The sequence below is a fragment of the Nasonia vitripennis genome, chromosome 4, assembly GCF_009193385.2.
Source record: "Nasonia vitripennis strain AsymCx chromosome 4, Nvit_psr_1.1, whole genome shotgun sequence".
NCBI lineage: Eukaryota > Metazoa > Arthropoda > Insecta > Hymenoptera > Pteromalidae > Nasonia > Nasonia vitripennis.
In genome coordinates this window covers 28,643,806-28,663,527 of record NC_045760.1, presented here as the reverse complement: position 1 = coordinate 28,663,527, position 19,722 = coordinate 28,643,806, and the positions used below count along the sequence as shown (strand labels likewise).

Below are 19,722 nucleotides of genomic sequence, written 5' to 3'. Positions count from 1 at the left end.
TCGCTAGTACCGCAGGATAAAAGTGCAACCTACTCGTATTACCTTAGCCCTCCGTCTGCAACGCGCGCTTACGTAACGGAACCAGTCTCTCTCTTTCTCTCTCTCTCTCTCTCTCTCTCTCTCTCTCTCTCTCTCTCTCTCTCTCGGCCGAAGGCGCGCATAACGCTTTGAACCTTACAGCCGATCGAGTCTAGCGAGTCTTTTCTGAATTCATATATTGTATAGAATGTGATTGAATAATTTCTACTGGATTTCCACGGCGAAACGCGAAGTAAAAAAGCCTCGTTGTGCAATTCTGTAATGTATAAGATTGTAAGAATAATCTGAAATAATTTATTTTTTATTTTTTGCGAAAAATAAATCGAAACGATGAGTCAGTGAAGAAAATAAGTGTCATCAAAGGAAAAGTTATAAGAATACAGTCCAGGTAAGCGACACACCATGACGTATATCGCTCCCATCAAAGCATCAGCACCGAGACGTAAGAGCGTCGCTTATACCAAGTATCTCTATAACCGATTTCTTCAACTCAGTTCAGTCTCGGTGCATGTAGTGGTGCGAAAATCAGCATAAGGGACACGAGGGTAATCTCGCAGCCGTTAGTCCAACAATTACACGAGGCGAGTATGGAGCAGCCTACGGAGAGGACGTTGCTAACGAGGCCGTCGGAGCACACCAGCTACGCCGGGATCATGCGAAATCGCAGAGGGAAAATTCAACAGTGCCAGTGCTGCGTCTGTGCGTTTATTGCGTAAGTTTTTTCAGATAAATTTTTCAGTTTGATGTGCACTGCGTTATAAAACAAAAATGAAAGCGAATCTCCCTCAAAACGCATCTTTGAGTGTGCTATATACAGCTCGTATAGGATTGCATGGTAATGTACTAGCGACTCCCACCGACTGTACATATACCTGCCGGTGTGTGCACACATAGCTGCGACACTCTTATGGCGTTACATAAGCCGCGCGGTGTACCGGCGCCGTTAAAGATCCGGCGGCTCTTTTTCTCCGAGGTCAGTCGGTGCATCGCGCTCAACTGTTGGGCTGCATTTCTCTGACAGTAGGCTTGTATTGTGTGTGTGTAGAAAGGCTGTTTTTATTATTTTGTCGTAATTCAACGTTTTTATCGTGGTACATATATTGGTGTCTGACTATTTCGTCGTGTACTGCGTGGGTGTGTGATACGTTGCTGGTGGGATTTCTTGAATTTAGTTCAAATCCTCGAATTATTTATTTAAAAATATCGATAACTCGGTCGTATGAACTAGAAAAGGGCGTATCTACGCCACATCGCAGCCACATTGCGTCATTTCGTTCAATTCAAGGAGACATTAACTATTAGCCCTTGACCGTTATTAAAAATAAAATATAGTTTATAAATCAAGTAAAAATTCAAGCAATACCACGGTAAAAAGCGTTTTCAGCTCGAAACGCTGTAATTACAAAAACAGTCTCGTTACGTATTACACACATCCAGGAGTTATAACTATAACATTGCCAAGACGCATCGGATCTCGCAGTGTCGCGTAGATGCTGTCCGTTTATTGCTTAAGAGCCAAGAGGAAGGCGCGAGAAAACAATAATGTCGACGGAGAAGACGCCGTTAGCAGGGCCGAGCCAAAGTTTCGGCTCGATGCCGGCGGCACCTTTTTACACGCCGGACACCTACCGGTTTTACTCGAGGCGTAGGAGGGAGCGCCAACTGCAATGCATCATGTTTGTCACCATATTGTGAGTTTTTTTTTGAATTTTTGGCAAGTTTCGGTGTTGCATAAATTGTTCCTCTGGCGTGGGTGGATGGGAGATTCGCTTGTACAAGTCGACCTATATTTTCTTCTTATCTACGTTTTGCACTGTTATCGTTTAGAATATGCGAAAGCGGAAAGGCTGGGGCGTATCGAAGTGTATAAAGGTATTATCACGTATTTCATTTTTACTGCGGTATAGGAGAATTGCCTATGAAAACGTCGATTAGTGGATATTATGAGTATTTCATTATGTAACGAGATGATAGCTCGTTGTTGATTGCAATGAAAAATGCATCAGAGATGAGGTTCTAATGTACAGTTGTGTTTGTTTACAATTTAAAAACAGCTAGTTCATCGAGCAGGTGTATTTTCTAATCAAGTCAGGATTTATTTCAAGATTTCACGCACTCCTCTATCGGAGTAATTAGCAGAGCGCAGAGCCTATAATTTCGACGGTTACGTGATGAAACCTTGTCATTCCACTTCGATCAATTTTAAAACAAAAATTTTTCAAACACCATCGCTAAAAAAAGAATAAAGCTTCGTAAACTCGCCCGTTTACGTAACTTGTTTATCCACTTCAAAAAAAGTCCTTTTTCCTCCCTATCAATAATTCATAAGCAGACTACTCTGGCTCAAAATTACTCAATCATATCAAAATACTTCCAGAGCCACCTTCATCATGGCACTGATAGTGACGGTCAGCTACACGGTGAACCACCCTGACGTCCTCCCACCTGAGACCAACGTTTCAACCCCGGACCAGGTAGTCAGCGGTTTACAGTCCACGGGTCAACGGCCATCTCTAAAACAGTCGGGACCACCCGCCAGCAACCTGACCGACGAAGAGCTAAAGGAAGCCGTGGGAGCAGGTCGCGCAGCCTTGGCAGCTCGTTGGCAGGCCGACAGCGTGACGAAACCCTTACCTTCACCTTCGCCCAACTCACGGCACCAGATGGCCGTCAGCACGACTTCCGTCGCCAACCGGCTAGCTCTGGTCGGCGTCGCGGAAATAGCCGCTACTCAGAAGATCGAAACCAGCAGGTCGTTCATGGGCAAACCGTCGAGTTTCGGGAGTTACATAGACGGTGGATGGCTTCCCGAGGTCGTCTGCCCCAGAGACCACAACGTAGTCTGTCCCAGTGTCCCGTCGAAGTACAGGAGGTTCGACGGTGCTTGCAACCATCCGGAGAATCGTGGAATGGCGTACACGCCTTTCGCGAGGAGTTTACCACCGGATTATGCTGACGGTATCTCTGCACCAAGGGTTGGGAAGTATGGCAATCCTTTGCCGTCCGCTAGACTCGTTAGACGCAAGGTTAGTGTTTGAAAAAATTGCGAAGAAAATGCGGTGACAGGTTACGTAATAATTTTCTTCGAGATCAGGAATCTCGAACGATTGAAGGCTACTAGACATGTTAGACTGTACGCAATCCTTTACGTAAAGCACTATGCTCTCGGCTATCGACTGTTGTAGTTAGAGTTTAATTGCGTTTTAATAGAAAGTACAATATTCCAGGTACACCCGCCGTCTCCGAGTACGAATCCGTCATTCACAGTGATGCTGGCAGTATTTGGCCAATTTCTCGACCACGACATAACAGCCACCGCGGACAGTCGCGGCAGAAACGGAAGCTCGTTATCGTGCTGCGAACCGAACAGCGACGGCGTAAGACATCCGGAGTGTTTCAACGTCGAAGTGGGACCGGGTGATCCGGTCTATGACTCGCTGGGCTTATCGTGTATGGAATTCGTTAGGTCAGCTCCTGCGGCGCAGTGCAAGATCGGACCGAGGCAGCAACTGAATCAGGTGAATGTCACGTTCTTGTGTAGATGCGGATTTGTCTTTGAGACACTGCGCTTACGGCCTAATGCCTTTACTTTGTTTTCTTTAGAGATTTTGAGTAGTGCTTGCACACTGAGAATACAACATTTCGTATGGTTGTTATTTTTCTTTTTGAAAAATGTTAAATTTTAAGATTTGATCAAGGGGCGCGACAGCGCCGCGCTGGGGCAAGAAAAAGTACGAAGTACGATTTGTCGACGGCGCAACCCTATATACTTTGAAATTGGGTTTTCTTAACCTTACTTGAATATATTAATCTAATCTTTCATGATTAAAAAGATTCATCCAAAAATATTAAGTTATTAACTTAATATTGCAAGTTGAAAAGTTGCTCGGTATATTTCTTTTCATTCAGAGTTTTCATTCTCTCCCGATTTTTTTCGTCTACTCCGGTCACGTGACTTCCGGTGAGTATTATATTAGGTATTATACACCAGTGGTTAAAGTGGTTCATCTACTTTACCGACATTCGTCTGCTACTCGGCGACACACGCGCTTATATGCATATAATAATGCTATACGATTATTTGCGCGATGCGATCAATGTCTAAAGGAATAGTATCTTATTGTCTATCGAATAGATCAAGATTTCATGAAGTGCAATAGCAAGGAGGATATGCTTTGTAAAAGATGTGGAATCTCCTAAAAAAACTTTTTTCAAAAGTGAAAATCTTGCCAATAAAAAGACTAATAAACGTAGTGAAATCTCTAAGTATTAAAATGTCAAGTAAATGTTTTTTGCTATAGGCATTAAGATATCATTTTTGGGAAAACTAATTTTAACTTTAATTTTATATCTTAATGCGTATAGCAAAAAACATTTACTTGACATTTTAATACTTAGAGATTTCACTACGTTTATTAGTCTTTTTATTGGCAAGGTTTTCACTTTTGAAAACAGTTTTTTGGGATTATTATTTCTTTAAATTACAGTATATTGGTATTTATTTATCAAAAATCGAAATTCCATTTGAATTATCGAATATCCGCGCACACTGCCCGCTGTGTTCCCCTTCGATTTATACAATTTAATGATGAGCTTAATCTCAATTACGCATGCAAAATGGGTATGCACACACGAAAGGCAAACTCTTGCAGAATCCCGGCGAAGCGCGAATTTGTTTGCGAACGACGACAGCGCGTTATAAGTTGATTCATCTTCGTAATAAACCATGAATTATTCATGTTTCCCTCTGGCAAACACGGCATATTTTTCAGCCCGAAAGATTCACCGTCGAAATCCGCGCGAAACATCAAATATCGCGAATCTGATTACGCCAGTACACGACAATCGCGTAATTATTTCTGTTTCCATACAGGTGACGTCGTTCATCGACGGCTCGGTTATCTACGGCGTGGACATGGAAGTGGTCGAGGGTCTTCGCGAATTTTCGTCCGGACGACTGCGCATGCAGATCACCCCGGACAATCGAGAATTGCTTCCAATAAGCACGAATCCCAACGACGGCTGCAACAAACAGATGCAAGCGGCCCGCGGTCGATACTGCTTCGCGTCGGGCGACAAGAGATCCAACGAGAATCTGCACCTTACGACGATGCATCTGCTCTGGGCACGACTGCACAATCGCATAGCTCAGGACCTGGCCGACGTCAATCCGCAGTGGGACGACGAGAAAATCTTCCAGGAGTCCAGGAGGATAGTCGGGGCTGAGCTTCAACACATAGCCTACCGCGAGTTCCTGCCGATCGTCTTGGGCGAGAGCGAGATGAAGAAACGTGGGCTGGAACCGCTGAGCATGGGTTTTAGAGAGAAGAAGGACGACGAGGTAGATCCAGCGATCGCCAATCACTTCTCCGCTGCGGCTTTCAGATTCGCTCATACGCTCATTCCGGGATTGATCAAGATGACCGACGAGGAAAAGGGAACCGAGTCCTGGATTCAGCTGCACAAGCTTTTGTTCAACCCTTATTCGTTGTACAATGAAGGTACGTCGAATTTATAAAAAAAAACTTGCTTCTTACTTTGAGCTATTTCTCATTCTTCTTGCTGCAGACGGCGTGGAAAGTTCGATAAGAAGTGCGACCTCGAACAGCATTCAAAAGACGTCGACCCACGTCACTTCCCAACTGACCGACCACCTCTTCGAGGATCCGGTGAGCAATACGACGACGGTCGGATGCGGTCTTGATCTCGTGTCCTTGAACATCCAGCGAGGCCGAGACCACGGACTGCCAGGCTACGTCAAATGGAGAGAGTATTGCGGTCAGCCAAAACCATTAAGCTTCGCTGAACTGAAAGATGACATGGATCCCGAGTCACTGGATGCTATTTCGAAGCTTTACGACAACGTCGACGATATCGACTTGTACACGGGTGCACTGTCCGAACGGCCTAAAGGGGACGGACTGTTAGGTCCGACTTTTACGTGCTTGATCGCTAATCAGTTTGAGAAGTTGCAAGTGGGAGACAGCTACTGGTACGAGAATGCGGGTCATCCGGGATCGTTTACCGAAGGTTTGTTGTGAAAACGACTGATTATTGGCATTGTTTTATTTTTTATTTCAAAAGATACACTGCGATAGTCGGGGTACGAGGATGTCCCTTTGCTCTTTACTTCTCGGCTCACTACTCTCCGGCTAGCGGCGATAGGTGGCGCATAAGCGCTTTCCCATTTCCCTCATCATAACCTGCACTCCGAGTCTATATAGACGTAGCGGTATAAAACCTATGCTAGAACTATTTTTCGTTGGGCTTCTCTGCTTGGACCGCTCGTGCTATACGGCGCCGGGTCGATATCCTGAAAAAAGTCCGAATTGCACACAATAATATGTATTTCTTTGCCGCACAGCGGCAGTGCTTACGCGATAAATCGTTTGATTTTTCATCCAAACTTGATCATTCTAAAAATCATCTTTTTTTTTCAGATCAATTGCGAGAACTGAGAAAGGCATCGCTCGCTCGCGTGATCTGCGACACGTCTCACGGTATCACTGAAATACAAGCTCGCGTTATGCAATCCGTGGGTCCGAACAATCCGCTCGTTTCCTGTGACGATATCCCCAATCCTTCCATCGATGCATGGAAGACGGACGGGCCCTTGCTTACCTTGTCGGCGTATCCGGTTCCGGCAGAAGACTGGCTTCGATTCAAAAACGAGGTCAATCAAACCATAATCGACATAGTTTCCAATATCATGGCCAAGAAACCACCTCCGGGAAGCTTGCCCACGGATTGGTTGGCCTTCCAGAAGGATATCAACATGACGTTTATGGATCTGAAGGATAAATTCTCCGCACTGCACCCGAAGGTAGTGACGAATGTGAGTCTGGCTGAGAAGGAAGCCGCTGATTCAAACAGTTTCGATTGGATGGCTTTGAAAGGTCAAGTCAACGCGACAGTTCAGGATATCATGGACGTCATCTATGCCAATAAACCTCCTCCGGGAAGCTTACCCGCTGACTGGTTGATTTACAGGAAGAAAATCGATGATTCGTTAATTGGCTTCCGGAAAAAATTCAAAATTTTAGACCTGAAGGACGCACCTAGTGATATAACAACAGGGCAGTCTACTCCGAATCTGAAACAAGTCGGCGATATTCCGACGATCGATTGGTCAGCGATTAAAAACGACATTAACAAAACGATAATGGATGTCGTTATCTCAATAAACGGAAGCAAGCCGTTGCCCGGGAGTACACCCGCCGATTGGTTCGCTTTCAAGAAGAAGATAAACGACACGCTGGCTGGTTTCAAAAACAAGTTCAAAGGTCTCCATCCGAAACCTGTGACGCCAGTTGAGAAATTGGGGGCGTCTGGTAATCAGTCTACATTTGACTGGGCTGCATTGAAAGATGACCTCAGTGAGATCTTGAAACAATTCATCGAATCTAAGAAGCCACCTCTAGATAACGTTCCGGCTGATTGGGACTGGAACGCTTTTCAGAAAGACGTGAACAACACTTTGGACCGGTTAACGGACGAATTTTTGATGAAACTGAACTCAACGACGTTTTCGAGTGAAAGTAACGACGAAGCTAAATCGAAAGATGATACGAATGTTCCAGCTGATGCTGAAGACAGTAATGCCAACAAAACGATAGCGGAGATCGTCGCGGATATCAAAGCGAGCAAACCGGCGGCAGGTAGTCCGCAAGCGGATTGGGTAGCTTACAGTAAAAAACTGATCAAAGTTTTCACCGACCTGAAAAATAAAACCGCTAATACATACGCAAAGGGAAAACCTAAAACCAAGGTCAAGCTAAGCGAAAACGCGGTGGATGTGAATAAGATACTTACCGATCTACTGACGACTGTAAAAAACAAACCACCGATCGATAGTCCCGTGAGTGATTGGCTTGCTTATAAAAAACAAATAAAAGCAATGACGACCAAGATAAAAGGTGAGTTCGCTGAGATCAAAAAAACGGAACTCGCGAAACCTGATTTGGTCACAGAGAGCGACGTGACATTCGACTGGGCAGAATGGAAGAATCAGATAAACAGTACACTCGATAAACTGATTGCTGAAGTGGCGATCACACCACCGGGAGACACGAGATGGCCAGCTTTTAAAGTGGCTTTGAATAAAACTTTAATGGGTTTTAAAAATCAACTTGCAAAAATGCAGGAACATCCACCTCTCATAAAATTAATGCAGGTACTGAGCAGCGATTTGGCTGATTTCAAGGAGCGCGTTAATAGTACAATAGAAGATACTCTGGACGATATTCTCGGCAACATGCCGCCTGCTGGAGATCCCGCATGGCTGAATTACAACAGTTACATAAAAACTAGGTACGCTCAAATGCGAGAAGATTTGATGGCGATTAAAACTGAATGGCTGGAGAAAACGAAGATGGCCACGGAAGTTATGATGGTAAGCAACGCGAAACTCTCCGCAACGAGTTCTGCGTCCACTTTTCAAAGTACGTTAGGTAGTACGAAATGTCAGTTGCAAATTAGTATTTTGTTTGTGAGTACTATCATTCTAGTACGTTGGTCGGAAACGTAAGTTTTATTAAACTAACGATAAAAAAAATTTGAATTTGGTTACGATAATTTTAAGAGTTAATTTGTAGAGGAATAAAAAAATATATCAGGCATCGTTACAATTAAATGCGTTTGTAATTATATTGTCGTTTAATTAAAAAAAAATATGTTAATCTTCTGTCTCTTATAAGGGTTATATTTATTTTTATAATTTTATAAGTAATTCAATCAGTCAATAAGAAAATGAATTATAGCAATAGACTAGGAGTAAAGACTATTAGTATATAATAAATGTTAAGGTGCAAAGAATTATTGAAAAACTAGCTTCCTGTTATACTGTAAGCTTAAAAATTGACTGACAAATTATTGCAGAATACTTTTTTTGACTATCTAAATTATTGCGTGATTATTGTATCACAAATTCTGTATGATACGTGCTTTATTATTGTATCTAATATTTAATTGATGTTTTGGATAAGCTTTTGTCAGCTCTTAAAATATCTCGACCAGATGGATGAAGGTCTAGTATCAACATAATCTCTTAGGTAATAAAGAATAAATAATTTTTACGATTTCATGAGCGCTAATTCATTTTGAATACTGAGCCACGAATTCTCACAAAAAAAACTTCTCAAATGCTTTATAAACCTTATATTTTTATAATTAAATAACCATAGAGTATTTGACAATTGTAGGTATAGTTTTCAATGACATAGAATAAGTAATGCTGAACAAATATCATTTTTAAGAATTTTATTGAATATCCAAGAATAACAACAATGTGTAATTCTTGATATGAAATGTATGATGAATTTTGTAATGAATAAAATCTAATAAATGTATGATTGTAGAATCTTATTTTAATATAAACTACTATGGAAGATAAAAATTACATAGACGAAATTACTAAAACAAACAGAAAGCACTAGAGAAATTACAGTAGCCAGACAGCATTGTACATTACGTAACAAGGATGAAGTTCTACCATGTTTGGTCCAGAAAGTAGCACTGTATGAACCAGCATTTAGATCAACGTAGGTGGGGCTGCCTTAGTGATGTGTTGTAGATAGCAGTAACGAGAAAACTTGCAATTCCATATAAATAAAAAAAATTTTAAATAAAGCATAGTAGAGGTAAAGGTAAATGTAAAGATAAATAAGTAAAAGTATTTTGTTAATCTTTCTGACTAATCAACAAGGAAATAAAACTAATTGCTAGGTACAGCTCATCTATTGTAATTTGTGTACGGGAATTTCTGGATTAGATTTTCTGCGATTTAGTAGAAAAACAGAATTTAAAATCACTTAAAAATGTTCTTTTTTTATCTTTTCCACTGATTAAAAAAAAAAAAAAAATGTGCCAAGTTTAAAAATTCATTAACTTTTTATTAGAGCGACATTTTCGTGTCCTTCCATGGCTCTGTCAGTGCCACATGTATTAGATTGTATTTCAAGTGAGTTCAGTTAGCTTTTTGCCCTGCACATGCTGACACAGCTTAGCTATTACAGTGTGGACAGTGACATTTATAGATATTAAAGTTATGATGTTACGATTGATATACATTCTTATAACTTTTCTTGTAATATCTGCGGTGAGTCTAGACCGGCGAAATTGGATAGATCACGTTGTTGATAGTCTGATCAGCGACATAAATGTGCAGCATGCAACATTTTTAGTATCATCACCAAACAAGATTTCTTCTGTGTCTTGGTTAATAATGCAAAAAGTGATAGCTGAATTCCGATCTTGCGTGGTTTATTTTAAAAATGCATCAAAAAACTTAGATGAAACGTTAGATTTAAATATAGAAAATAGTTATACAATTTATATAATGTTCGCGGATGCTTACAATAATTTTGACATCCATAACCTTGCTCTAATAGAAAATTTAAATTTTTTGAGAGATTTCGCAGGATCAAGGGCACCTACCCTCCACATACTGGTTTTTTTTATTAATAGAAACAATGAATTTAATATACAACACTTTTTGAAACATGTATGGTCAACAGAATACTATTTACATGTAACAGTAATAGAAGTAATTAAGCAAACAAGTAATTGCAGCAAACAATTAAATACATCGCTATCTACAACAGAGGAGAATGTCTTTGGTCACCAGTACAATCCGTTCAACGACTCTTATGAAGTAGTATCTCTATTTGAAATTCGTAAATTTTTTAATCAGAAATTGAGAAACTTACATGGACATATGTTTAAAGCTATTCGAAGAGAAACACATATAGGCGTCTTTCCGCACGAGTATACAACCGTGAACAAAAGTGTGAAACGAGAGATTTTTTCTCGAGCGTTCGCTGTCACGGAGTATATGTTGATCGAAACAGTAGCTCAAACCTTAAATTCTACCATAAATACAACTTTAAGAAGCGAGCTATCACATCATACGTTCCATATAGAGATGTCTGACGCTTTAACATTGAATAAATTTGATTTTTGCATGAACAGTTTTCGTTCGTTTTCAGCTCACGGTTATCAGGGTATTTCTTATCTCCATGAAAGTTCGCATTTACTCGTAAAACAATATGGATATGATACAGTACAATATCCAAGGAACTTGATACTCTGTGTTGGCGTTATCTTAGTTATTATAATCATTACGAAATATTCTCTGCGTCTACTTGGATCTGAAGGTCAATACACATCTGCGTACAATATTGCAATGATTGTAATCGGACTGTCAACACCCGTAGAACCCCAAAAATTAAGAGAAAGAATATTGTATGTATTTCTTATTGTCATATCCGCAGTATTCTCAGCCGAAGTTCTTGAATATATGATTAATGTAATCATTAATCGAAAACAATATCAAGTATTTCATACTGTGCAAGATGTTATTGACTCAGGTATTCATATTACCATGGAAAAAAGAACTCATGATATCCTTAAAACAGCTAAGACTATGACATCTATAAACATCACAGTAATACCATATGAACAGAAATGTTTGGATATGATGACTAAAGATGATAACAAAGTCAACGCATGCATTATTGACAATATTATGCTTGATGAGATAATCCAAAACTACTCCAAACCTCAAGATGGATGGATTATAAGTATGGTCAGAGAGAATTTAATGAATATTATACTCCGTTTTCCAGTTGCAAGATATTCACCATATGCAAAAAAAATTTCTAAAATTATTCAAAGAATTATAGAATCCGGAATTCCTATCAAATGGTTAGAAGAAAACTTTAGAAATTTCGCGTTGAAAAATAATCAGACAATAGCATCAGTTGATTCTAGATTTTTGTATCATACAGATATTGCTGAAAATCAAATTACTGATACAACTAAGAATGAGCAGCCTCTCGCGGTAAAATTGTTTTATGCGCTATTTATTGGTCACGTATTATCAACACTTATATTTCTGGCGAAAATTATTATTGAAAAATGTAAAAAATTTAAAAATAAATAATCAGGTAACATATTTACTAATATTTTAGATCAGAACAAACTATTACCTGTACCAAGTCGTTTATGTTTCAGGGCATCGTTTAGACTTTTCGCAATTTATTCCAATATCTTTCAAGAAACAAAGAATAAATATAGATATAATTTTAAACTTCACTTTCAATGGATCTCACTTTTGATCGTTACTTCAGGAGCACCACTGTGTTGAAATGAAAGTGGTTTTTAATGTTGGTTTGTACAGAGTTGCACTCAATTTCTTGTATGCTTAAAATAAAATAAAAAATCTCACTGACTTGTAGGCTTGATGGTATTGTAAAATATTACCACACCTACCTTTAAAATTTGTTGTTAAAAATTTATGGTTTGCAATAAATTTATTTCTTAGCACATACGCCAGGAATATTTTAATTACGACAAAAATTGAAAACAATTCAATTAATATTTTAAACACAATCTTGTTATTTCTATTGATTCTTATTCATCGATTCGAATTTCGAATCTCTTTCTCGAAACCTTCGTACAAGTGCAAAAGAAGAGAAAGAGCTTACAAAGTTTTTCGCAAGAGAAGGATATTATCGCCTTTTTTGCATGTGTGCGCAGCACGTGAGATATTCGTGAGAAAACGGTTCTCGCGAGCATGAGAGATAAACTTTGGTCCGGTCCCAAGTTTGGTGTAAAGTAACTAACATCGATGTCGATTTTCTTCACGGTAAACCCTGTAACGAAAAATTAACATGGAAATGAAAAAGGAGGACTAACAACCAGCACGTATTGGAGAATAAACAAGGTAGTCGAACTTTTTGCAATCTTTTTTATTGCTGATATGCATAAGAAATTCGCAAACTTTTTTCTCGAAGATTTTATAGGTAAATTGATTATGAGATCGAAGTTCTTATCTGTCAAGTTTTGCTATACGAATTGAATAAATTCGAACGTTCTCATATATGTTTCAAAATTCACAAAAACTGTAACTTTCTAGATACCGTTTTCGAACTATTCCATTTGACCAGTACCTCGTCAGTCCAGATGCGAGCTCATCCCTGTAATTAGAAATAAAGGCTTCCAGGTAGGAGATGTAGGCGGTAGCAATCAGGCAATCGTTCGGCAACGAATCGAACAATCCGTTGAGTTCCCGAACACTACTCTCCCTGCATCTGGTGCACTTTCCATCAAAGAGACCTTTCACTAACGTAGCAGTACATTCCAACTTTAACTTCAATAACTCCTCCTACATGTGTTTTGTTTGACCTGAGAAAATTTATAATTTTCAACACATCATATTTAACGAAAATGATGTTATTTATATATGAACGTTGAATTTTTATATTTTTAATCACCGGCTGTTCTCAATCCACGCGAAAAGAAACTTTATTCTTACTCTGATAATTAATTATCAAGTTATTATACAACTGCCAGCATTATACATTGGATAAGAAATAATTATGCGGAGGGAGAAATAACTTCAAAGTACAGGCGGAAAGTTGCGAATGATCGAGTGTTCGTGGAAGGAGATTCGCAAGCTTTCCTTGGCATAAATACGAAAAAATGGAAAGAAAGTGCAAAGGAGGTATGTAATAAGAGAAAAGCGAGAGAGTATATAAGAGCCGGAGCTCGTGAAAAGGGAAGAAAAGGAGCAATGGTATAGTGACGGGGAAAAGGGCAGCAAGCACTGACCAGGCTAATTAAGTATTCTTTTTTTTCTTCATCTTTGCGTCGTACACTTTCTGCAGTCGCTCCAACTCCTTCTGCAACTTTTGCAATCGCAAGCTCGACTCAGCCTAAGCAGCTCCTTCTCCTGTGTGTTGATGCCTGCGCCGCCTCCGGTGGATTCCATAGCTAAGTTTATTCTTTTAATCGAACTCACTATTTTTTATCTTTTTTTCCAAAGCTTACACGATCAAGTATAATTTAAGAAGTTCCACCATAATTTTCAAAGTGAGTTCGAAACGAGATAATTCTTTTTCACACAACAACACCAAGAGCTTACATCCTATAAGCTTGTACAAACTCAGGCCGGCGCAGTGAATCTTGCAAAGAGGAGGAAAAAAGAAGTCGGTGGCCATGTTGGCTCGGTCAATCTCCTCGAGCCTCTTGCAGACCTTGTACTCCTCGACTATCCTCACCGACCTCGCCGAGCTTCTGCGTCTCATCGGCGTCGCGCCTCTGACTTACGATGCTCACGAGGTACTCCTCGCACTCGGCCGTCGAGCACTGGACCCGTTACTGTGTAGCTGCGAGCTCCACCGCCATCTCGTTCACTTTTTCCCTGGTGGCAAAACGTTAATTTGTAGTTTGATTAAAATGCTAGAGGGTATATGTAAGTGGTTGCTGTGAGTATCTGGAGTTCCGATCGACAGCTCGACTACACGTCGATCAAGTTTCTCGAGATTATTGCTACTAACGAGAGCATCAGGTCGGCAGCATAGTACATTTGCCTCGAAGAAAATTAGTGACGCATTATGAGCACCGGTAGAAACTTACATCCTCGAGCTCGTCGGTTTTGTACAAACTATAGCGACTTCCTCGGTGCTCAAAACGTTGTTCACGATTTCGAGGAACTGCTCCTCGACGATTCGAGTGTCATTGAAGGGAAAGCTTGAAGGCTTGTTTTCAACGCCCGTCAAGTAGCAGATGCTTCGTTGAATTCTGGCAGGTGATAATGCTTCGAAATCTCGACTTGGATGCTTGCTGATTTTGACCATGAGCTTGTTGCTCCCTGGTTGGGCAAACGTTTAGTCGTTATTATACTTTTATTTGGATACTTTTGATGATAAATATTCTTAACTTGAATTAACATATACAAAGGAGATGGAAAATCGATATGATATGAGGTCGATTTGCGACCTTAAGAAAAATAAGATAGCCGCAATGATAGCAACGGTGACGTATCTTTCTCGTGTGCCATATGATTACGCCCTTTATTCTCACCGCAAACATCGCTGAGGAGTTCGACCGTTTTCCCACACATCGCGTCCGCCCCTACGGCGTGTAAACGCTCAAGGAAATCATAGATTTAACGCATCGCTTCTTTGCTTACTCCTGACTCGCGTCTGTATTATGTATGTGTCTCGCATAATCATCTGCGGAAAATCTTGTGGTATGAAGATACTCAATTATGAATGGAAAGGCTTTTTTTCTTCGTCGTGTACTGATATGGACAAACAGGAGCGGTTGCATCAGTAATTAATATCGTTGGAAAAATAAATCGTTATGAGAGAATTGCAATCGATTTTGTGGGTATTGGCTTTCATCGATGTATAGCATTCTTCCTTTTACCCAATGCAATTGCTGGTTATCGGGTTTGAAATGGAAATCAGCAACTTTCAATGCTCGTTTGTTCTGCGATTCGTACACTTTACGTTTTTGCTCTTTGATCGCTTTGTCATATGAATACATGGACTTTAATTCGTTGCGCTGGAATGCGTACACAAACACATTCCTTTCCGAATATCCATTGACGAATTTTTCACGAAGCGAACAAACATTTTAAATCAATACGCGGGAGTATAATTAGCCATAAAATTAAATTAGATAACGGACAAAGGCAAGCTCGTCGTTTCCTGTTTTTAATTCTCGGGCTTGCTTCAGCCCGCCGGCTAATTATTTTTTCAACAGCAGCAAGCTTCAGAGTTCAAAAAGATCTAAAGTTACTTACCAAAAATCGGACACCTTTATCCCGTGCGACAAAGCTCGTAAAATGTTGATTCAACGTATCGACCGAGGGAGAGACCTGTCGGTTCAATGAGGGAAAACAAACCATTCTCTGTCCCTTTGAAAGGCAAAAAAAAACAAGAATAATCCTTTGTTAGTGCTCTTTTCACCTGCGACGGATTTCCATTACGACGATGCAGGCCAACGGTCGTACGCTCGCCGATATTTTATTAAAACCTGTTAAAGCTGTATAATTTTAATCCGCTTCCAGCCGAAAAAGCTCGTAAATTTCTGCAAATACACTTTTCGATTCTCTGAAAGAGAGACGAAGAGAAACATTTTCCATCCCTTGCATTTGTCGCTCGTGCTAGAAGGAAAGTAGAGGGAGACGGCGAGAACGGACGTGTCTGAGCTTCGAGTGGGCAAGAAAGGAAGCGAAGAACTTACTGATCGTCGACGAGTTGAAGACGCGAAAGGTCTCGTGAATCCAGAGGCGTGGGAAGGTCTGCTACGAGTATTGGTAGTCTTTGTGGCTGCGCAGCAGGGCCTGAAACGGCTGGAAAAATGAAAGCGCGCAACGAAGGGACCAATTCAATTTTCCTTCTCGTATTTATTACAATACGGCGCCGATTGGAGCTACAGGCGCGTATTTGATGACGTGATTCCTTTCGAATTTTTTTTTCGAGTTCGGTGTTGGGAATCTTTTGAAACTTGATTCTCTGCGACTTTATGTCATATATTTTGTTTTGAAATCACTAGGTACTTTTTATTTTTGATATGAAGTGCCATCTATAGAGATGAAGTTGATTTCGGTGTATAGGAGATGACAATTTAGATAGGCATAGAAATCTTCGCAGGTTTATCCTTTTTGCTCTAGATAGCGTTACGATATAAAATCGGATACGCGACTCTCGCAGAATAATAATGAGGTCAATGTGGGAGGGAGACAAAGTGCACCGTTTGCACTTTTCTAACAACAACGTTCTCGAAAATGCAAAACGTGCGATTTCTTGAAAAAATTGAACTATGAATGAATATTCAATACAACTAAACATCCTATGCATACGCATATGTTTTTCTAGCGTCAACATCAAGTTACCTTTACATCAGCGAAAATCAAAAGAGCGTGGAATGTAAGAATTATTCACTTATCGTCCTGACCGCCTTATTGCCATGAGAATTCGTGAAAAAGTAGTTGGAGGCAAGTTTATGTAAAAAATGCATTTGGCAAGGAGAAAAGGTATATATTCGTATAAGCGTTGTGACATTAGACATTAGACTAGACTGTGCGATTTTTCAATAAAACTTCATTTCAACTTTACCTTTGATTTCTGTGGTAATTTTTTTCAAACTAATGCCGTGTACGAAATTATACATACCAAAGCAAAAACCACAATAGTCACATACTGTTACAAGCATCCTGGTAGTCTAATAGCTTAACTCTATTCTGTGGTATGACCAGGGCCTTGAGAGGTTTGCAAAGTGATTTAACGGCATTAAGTTCTGGAACCGTATGACTTAGTTGAGTGAGCCCATTTAAACTCGAAAATTTCGTCAACGTAAATATTAAAATGTTCGTTCATCTAGAAATTATCTATCATTCACCAGATTCAGGACTTGATAGGGAAGTCGTGCGTCACGTATACAATAATTTATTTACGATCTAAATTTTTTAAAATTGTTCTAACGTCGCAAATATACGGCACTTACTATCCTTGATTTTAGTTTTGCTATCAGATGGTCCACTATCAGCTGTTTTAAATTTTTACCTAAATAAATGTTCAAAAAATACTATTTTTTTGCCAGTAAAATTGTAAAATAAGAAAATTTTTTACTACAGTTCTAGCGCAGATCTGCAGGTCGACTTTGAAGTATTTCCGAAGTTTCCTCACACAGAGTGTCTTTTATTATTGTATTGGTCACGATTTCATAAAGCTATATCAACATTCATTGGTGAACAATGTTTATTTGTTTTTTAATTGAGCGCAATATAACAGAATATTAAATATTTCAAAATGTTGTCTTATTTTTCTTTTCTTCTTGCTGTATTATGTATAGCTCACGGTTTAAAACGTAAGAAAATTACAATTACCATAAAAAGATTGAACGAATTGTACAATATTTTTTTTTTGTGTTCAAATAATCTACTATCGGATAAAAAACAGGCGGGGTCAATTGAATTAAAACTTGTGTGTTCCGAAAAATGTCGAGGTATGTTTGATACGTTGCTCAGTGGAATGTTTGCATTGAGACTATTTATTTAAAAAAATATGTTATTACAGGGCCAACTGAGGTAAAATGGTTACAAGAATTTTGCAATGTTCATTGTGCTGATAAATTGCATACACCTCAAGACGTAACGCCTCGTAAGTGTTCAAGAATTTTTTCATACATCATTATTCCGTTATTTAATGTGACATTTTTAAGGCAGTATAGTGTTAAGATAAGAAATCGTGATATTGTAAAATTGTAATTGATCAATGTGAAGTTAATTATTGATAATCAAATTAATTAAATGCTATCCTCTAAACAGTAAAAAGTGAATGTGTAAGGTAATGAAAAGTATATATTCATGCACCCCTGTAATAGGTGTTCGAATTCTGATATATTTCATGACGAATATATGATTAACTATTGTTTACTGGAGTTTATTGAGAATTTTACATTTAAGTTTTGTACTCAGATCAAAAGACAAAACTAGAAGAGAGATTCGACAATCTAAAACGTATATGTCAAGAATCATGCTTAACAGGTAATAATTAATGATTTTCGTTACGTTCACGCGAAGCATTAGCATTGTATATGTTGCAAAAACTATAAGTTAAAAAATAAATAATATCATAAATAATTTATTTTTTAGAAGAGAAAGGTCATTTCATATCTCAATTTTGTGACGACTACTGTAAACCTTATATCAACCTTAAACCAGGTAAATATAATATTATGTATTATCAGTTATTTAACTTAACTAATTTTTGAATTCTGAAGACGCAATAGTTTAACTTATGACTACTTATGTAATGATTCTATCTACTACTCTTGCAGTACCAAAAACCAAACAAGAAGAACAAGACAATTTGAGAAACATTTGTGATAGAACTTGCAAAGGTATCGTATTTTCCACTTTTTCGTTAAATCTATTCGATCTCGGAATACAAAATAACTAGATTTGTTTTAAATAAACTCTCGAAAATCCGTTTCAGGTGAGTTGGGAGAACGAACTAGAGATTTTTGCAACAGTTATGGCAAAACGAGCCGTGGATGAATAAAAAATAATTATTTTTTACCAACATAAACAAGCTTGTAATATGCAAAATAAAATAGAAATAAAAATTTCATTGTGATGTAAAATTCGTTTGTTAAGATAAAATGAAAAAAAAATGGTCTAGTGCATAACGTCCCGTATTTTTATATCGTCGCTCTCTACCAAGACCAGCACAGCTCAAAATTTCCAGTGAACACTAGCACAACTCATACTCTTCTCGTAAGAAAATTCATGTCTGTATAGAAAGTTCAATGTACCATCATAGGTATCTGCTGTTCACTGAGTCGAAGCTATACGCGATTGAAATTCGGTAAAAATGGAGATGCGGCGTTTATATTGAAAAACAAATCAAACCTTCTAAATTAAAAAACAATAAGGCATAGGAAATAAATCCAAAAATCAATATTCAATCCAGGAGCCAAACGCAAACAGCTAAATCCGCTCGTGTACAGGCCAGCGCGCGCGGTCGCCGGATTTGAAAAGCGAAGAGGACAGCGGACGAAAAGAAGAGAAAGAGGAGATAGAGAGAGGCACTGGCTCTTGAGTCGGGCGAATTTACGAGCGCGCATCGCCAGCGAGTATACATCAAGGTCGGGTCGCGATAAATTAGAGCGTCCATTTCGTTCCTTTTATCGCGATTAAATCGATACTCCTTAAGCCGGGATGAATTCCCGGCGACTCTCTCTCTCTCTCTCGCTCGCTCGGCACGGGACAAATAAACGACGGGGATGAGAAATAACTGCAGTTATAGCAGAGGACCCATTGAACAATGGGACAGCTACGCTGTCGCGTGTTGTGCATTTGCTTGCGTAGCACCAAGACTTTATACT

At 39.3% G+C, this 19,722-nt stretch overlaps 2 protein-coding genes and 1 long non-coding RNA gene across 5 annotated transcripts; 2 read left to right on the top strand and 1 right to left on the bottom strand.

The window, feature by feature from the left end:
- Window positions 1-159: 159 nt before the first annotated feature.
- LOC100123757 lies at window positions 160-9,387 on the top strand. Of its 3 annotated transcripts, none has more exons than XM_031930448.2 (7): window positions 160-427; window positions 534-751; window positions 2,417-3,065; window positions 3,267-3,557; window positions 4,913-5,540; window positions 5,608-6,069; window positions 6,480-9,387. In XM_031930448.2, exons 2-7 carry the CDS (start codon window positions 627-629, stop codon window positions 8,564-8,566), a joined length of 4,242 nt encoding a protein of 1,413 aa, XP_031786308.1. In that variant the 5' UTR covers window positions 160-427; window positions 534-626; the 3' UTR covers window positions 8,567-9,387. The 3 variants fall into 3 exon arrangements, with proteins under 3 accessions (XP_031786308.1, XP_031786309.1, XP_001607463.4); XM_031930449.2 differs by having other exon boundaries at window positions 180-427; window positions 539-751; XM_001607413.6 differs by lacking the exons at window positions 160-427; window positions 534-751 and adding an exon at window positions 1,016-1,730.
- Window positions 9,388-12,326: 2,939 nt separating this feature from the next.
- Window positions 12,327-17,578, bottom strand: LOC116417432. The gene is made up of 3 exons (XR_004227692.1): window positions 13,651-17,578; window positions 12,990-13,224; window positions 12,327-12,692 (listed from the first exon to the last, which is right to left on the bottom strand). It is a non-coding gene; the product is annotated as an uncharacterized LOC116417432 (long non-coding RNA).
- Window positions 17,579-17,587: 9 nt separating this feature from the next.
- LOC100678502 lies at window positions 17,588-18,978 on the top strand. The gene is made up of 7 exons (XM_031930579.1): window positions 17,588-17,597; window positions 17,686-17,838; window positions 17,910-17,993; window positions 18,299-18,379; window positions 18,488-18,556; window positions 18,673-18,735; window positions 18,831-18,978. The coding sequence occupies exons 1-7, from the start codon at window positions 17,588-17,590 to the stop codon at window positions 18,890-18,892; spliced, it is 522 nt and encodes a 173-aa protein (XP_031786439.1). The 3' UTR covers window positions 18,893-18,978.
- The last annotated feature ends 744 nt before the right edge of the window (window positions 18,979-19,722 follow it).